Raw genomic sequence first — 4,344 nt, 5'->3', positions numbered from 1 at the left:
AAGGGGTACCGCTGGGTCCATCCATCAGGGCAAGACAGTTCATTAGACCACTCCTGCCGGGAATCGGCAGAAAACGGAGAAGGTCCTACCCGTTTTGCAGAAGGAGTTTTTTACTGCTTCAGGGAACGAGCAGGTCCTGGACGTGTCTATCTCTCCTTGATAAAGGTTTCCAGCCCGGGGGCGTGAGATTCAGGAGTCCTACGCGGCATATCTGGGAGAGCCGCAGCCTGGACAAGATAGAGAGGAGGGCAGATAGAGCAGAGAGGGGGAAAGCAAGATGGCAAAATGGCGTCGAGTCTTCTCGGCACGCCCCCTTTTATGACTTCATTCAAGGAGGCGTGTTCTCCTTCCCGGAAGCTTGGGAGAACCACAGCTCTCTGGGAAGAAGAAAGCCAGACAGCATGAGAGCATCCGGTTCCTCCATGTTGAACCCAGGACAAATTATAAGCAAGAACAAAAAAAATTCTTTTTTGCAATGAAACTTTGAATGGGATGATTATATATAAGATAACTGATTGCAAGTCTTCTTTCCCGGTGGCTGTGTTCAGCTCCTAAAGGCTTTGTCACTTTTTCCTCTCATACTGCGGTTGTTGGTGTCTACAGGGTGCAGCAAACTCTGATCTGAGTTCCTGGGAGAAACAGGTTTTTTGTGTTCATTTCTTAATGATCTCAATAATTTTCTTATGATCTTTGCTCTCTCCTTGCGCCCCAGGCTTCCTGCCTTACTACTTCGCTAAAAATTTCTCCCAGCAGATTACACATAGGTGCTCACAGGGAAGGCACAGTCCTGCTGCTCAGGAGGAATTTGCCTGAGCACAGCCGGCAGGACAGGGCAGACTGCAGGCAGCCTCCCTCCCTGCCTGCACCTACACCTTTCTGAACAGAACACCATGTGTGACCAGCGTGCTGTGAGTGAACACCACCCCTGTACGCTCTGTAGGAGTAGGACGCTCAATATCATCCTCTAACAGGGAAGTGACAACGCCATGTGGACTGATGTCATGAATAACTTTAATTAAAAACAGTACAGTCTCTGAGTCTAGACAAGGCCTTAATTTCTCTAATGCTTTTGAGAAGCCCTCCAGATGTATAAACTGTCCTTTGCTAATGGCTGACGTTGTGCTACTCACAGCACCTTCTGAAGGGTGCATCCTGGCAGCAGAGGTTGTAACTGGTTTACATGATACCACATACGTTTCTATTAACTGTACTCTTCTAACTATGCTATTAAAAGCTCTTTGTTTTTCTTTTTTTTTAGTGCAAAGAACTTGCCAAGTCTAAGGCAGAAATTATCTGTATTGCTGTATATGAAACTGATGTGTTTGTAGTCGGAACTGAGAGAGGAAGAGCCTTTGTCAACTCTAGGAAAGAGTTGCAGAAGGATTTTGTTAAATACTGTAAGTTTCAATATTTTATTTTTGTATTTTACAAGCTGTGTAATACTAATAACTTTGGGTTCATTTTAGACTTGTGCTTAAAAACGTCTTTGATTAAATCTGCTGAGGTAGCCCCTGCCACTGCAGCTTGCGGTCGCTGTGTGTACTGTACTGCTAGAGGGACATGGTCCTTCTATGGTACTTTATTTGCACCTTCCAGTAATGATGCAGATGAAGTATTAATACAGTTGATTTGCTTCTTCCTTACTGTTGTGATTACCTCTGACTATATTCTGTATATCTTGTGATGCCTGCAGTAATTCAGAAGCAGAATCTAAATGGGTTGTTGAGCTTTTAATCTCTAAAGTGGAGTGTCTCAGACTTGAAATTGTGCAGAGTGAACCCCTGACCTGTGTGGAAGCTGTTTAATGCCTTTTCGGTATTACTCTAATAACAGAGGGTATTAGCAGGTCTAACTGCCATTGATCGTGTTTGTTTGCCCTTGTTATAATATCTAAAGAACGATCTTCATCATCATCTTTGTCTCTGATTATGTGCTGCAGTGTTATAGTGGAAATATTATTCTGTAACTCGCTGACATCTTTTTATGTTGCTCAGAGGCTAATTCCTTGATGCTGGTGCAGCTAGTTTCAAAATACCAGTTCTTGATGATGATGTGCTAGTGTGGAAACTGGTTTCCCACAGTCTTTGGCCCTAAACTATTCTGTGGACAGCTGGGATTTCTTTTCCTGCCCCTGAAGCTACAGAATATTTTGGAAGAAATAGTCATTAAATCATAGACATAAGTAGAAAATGAAAGAAAAACACTAAGAGCCAGGCAGAGGATTAATTCTGGCAAAACACCCGTGGAGTTGCATCTATGCCATCACTCATCTGTTACCTATTTTTAAATGCAAATGGGGGCTGTATCTATCATTCCTGATTTATCTTGGGTCTTCCCATGTGCTCAAAATGGGTACACTGTACAGAACGGGTGGCAGGAAGAAAGGATGTTGGCGCAGTTGTTTCTTAAAGCTGCGACTGTCAGGATGCTTTCCTGTTGCCAAGCCAGGGCTGTTTTACACCTCTGTAACTCTCAATCTCTTTTTTTCGTGCCAGATTTCCCTCCAGCTATTTGGGAGCGGCCTCTTTAAAACAACCTCTGCTAAATATTTATTCTGTTTGAGTATCTGCTGGAACAAGCTCTTCCCAGTCACTTTTAATGGAACTTAGTCAGCCACAGCTCTTGGTTGTGTTTTTTAGTTTTTCCCTCCCTTTCTGCAGCAGATGACTTGGAATAACTACACTTCTCCAAACTGCAAGACCAGAAGAGATACCTGGCTGCTTGTTGATGATATCTGGCTGCTCCTGGCCACATCAACTATAGCCTGTCACCATTTCCCAGACTAATTGTGCTGGCAATCATGATGTATTTAGTCCTACCACGTTTGCCACTTGGGAGTTAAGACTTTGCATGGCTGCTGATGGAAGGGATTGTGTGAGTGATCCCTAGTCCATTTTACATTACGGGAGCCAGGTTGCATCATGCCTGTTCAGTGATGTCTCAATGCTAACCTGGCTGGCTCTGCCTGGGATTAATTAGGGAACAGTTTCATAATCCTTTTTGCTTGGGAGAGTTGTGGGCATGGTAGCTGCTGGCTTTCTCTTGTGCATCTCTCTTCCTGTTCTGCAGCTCGCTGTACAAGATAGTTTTCTGCACCCAGGCCTCTACCTGACTGTGACACCTTCACACTGTGGATTGGTTTTGGGGGTCCCCATCTCCCTAGGATACTACAAAGCTGTCTGGAGTCCCTGATTGCTAAAGCTCATGGGATTGATATCTTTGTTTGTTTACTAAAAAGCATGAAGCCTCAGATGTTCCTGCTGGAAAGCCAGGACACTGCTCCTTCAGCACTCTGGGCTTCTGCTTTCCCAGTCTCTTAAAGTATTCACATCATACTCTGTTTACTGGAAACACTAACTAGTTCGTATTTTGCATCTGTTTCTGTCCTACCCCTAGTTTTGGGTGGAGTTTTTTTTGGTTGCGGTTCTAACTGCTTGATAAACTGAGCTGTGTTCGTTCTTGGAATCCCCAAGAGCTTTTTTGATTTAAATTTCAATCCCTTTGTATTTTGTATTTGCAGAATGTAGCTACGAGTTAAAGCATCTATCTACCCTTAAAGGCTTGTTTATTCCTAATAACTCAAGTGCTTAGGAATCAGTTTAAAGATAGCATTCCTCACGCTTGCCAAACAGTTGCAGTTACAGGCAATAAAAATAAAATCCGAAGCAATCATCCCTCTCTTGCTTACTATAGGAGCTGGGGTTTTTTGCCATTGCTGTCTCCATTTGATCTCACTTCAGTGGTTCAGCTTACAGTCCCCTTCTGCCTAACATTTTGAAATGCAAATCATGTAGTTTTTGAGCTGTCCCGTGCTGCACATTTCTCACATAGGAATATGTGTTCATTAGCTGAACTCTGCATTAATAGCCTAGATCTTCGTGAATAACGTGGAAATAATTCTCCTGTCTTTTAGCTTTACCTCGTGGCCTGCTATACTCTTCCTTTTCTCTTCTGCTAGCCATGCATTTTTGATCATAAAAAGTGTTGTAAGAGGGCTTTTTTTTTACCTCAGAGTAGCCTATTCATTTTATAGTATATCCAGTTTATAAGGATGTGTTAAGGGTCGAGGGACCAAGGTAATAACTCCTCGAATTCCCTAACAATCCCTTCTGCCTTGCTAGAGACGGAAGGGGTTTAAAGGGAAAAAAAGAAAATTCACACCTCGGTCTGCGTCCGGGAAACTGAAACAATATTTTAATAAACAATAAAACCACACATCTATATGCTACTATACATATGCACAAACCGAGAAAAAGGGAAAAAAAATGAAGAAGAGAGGACTTAGATAACCATAGTTCTTAACAGTCTGTTCTTTTCAAGGTCAGTGATCTAGGCAGGCATCCG

General features: G+C 43.0%; 1 protein-coding gene across 1 annotated transcript in view; it reads left to right on the top strand.

The window, feature by feature from the left end:
- Positions 1-1,258: 1,258 nt before the first annotated feature.
- LOC104499551 (general transcription factor II-I-like) overlaps positions 1,259-4,344 on the top strand; it is a gene marked incomplete at its 5' end in the record, with an annotated part of 10,869 nt that continues 7,783 nt past the window's right edge. Inside the window, one exon of the mRNA XM_010143072.1 lies at positions 1,259-1,397. Within this exon, the coding sequence (XP_010141374.1) occupies positions 1,259-1,397 (139 nt within the window). The remainder of the gene's footprint in view (positions 1,398-4,344) is intronic.

The sequence above is a fragment of the Buceros rhinoceros genome, unplaced genomic scaffold (genome assembly GCF_000710305.1).
Source record: "Buceros rhinoceros silvestris isolate BGI_N320 unplaced genomic scaffold, ASM71030v1 scaffold41589, whole genome shotgun sequence".
In the NCBI taxonomy this organism is placed as follows: domain Eukaryota; kingdom Metazoa; phylum Chordata; class Aves; order Bucerotiformes; family Bucerotidae; genus Buceros; species Buceros rhinoceros.
The sequence above is the reverse complement of the archived record's forward strand: the minus strand, read 5'-3'. Positions and strand labels throughout refer to the sequence as shown.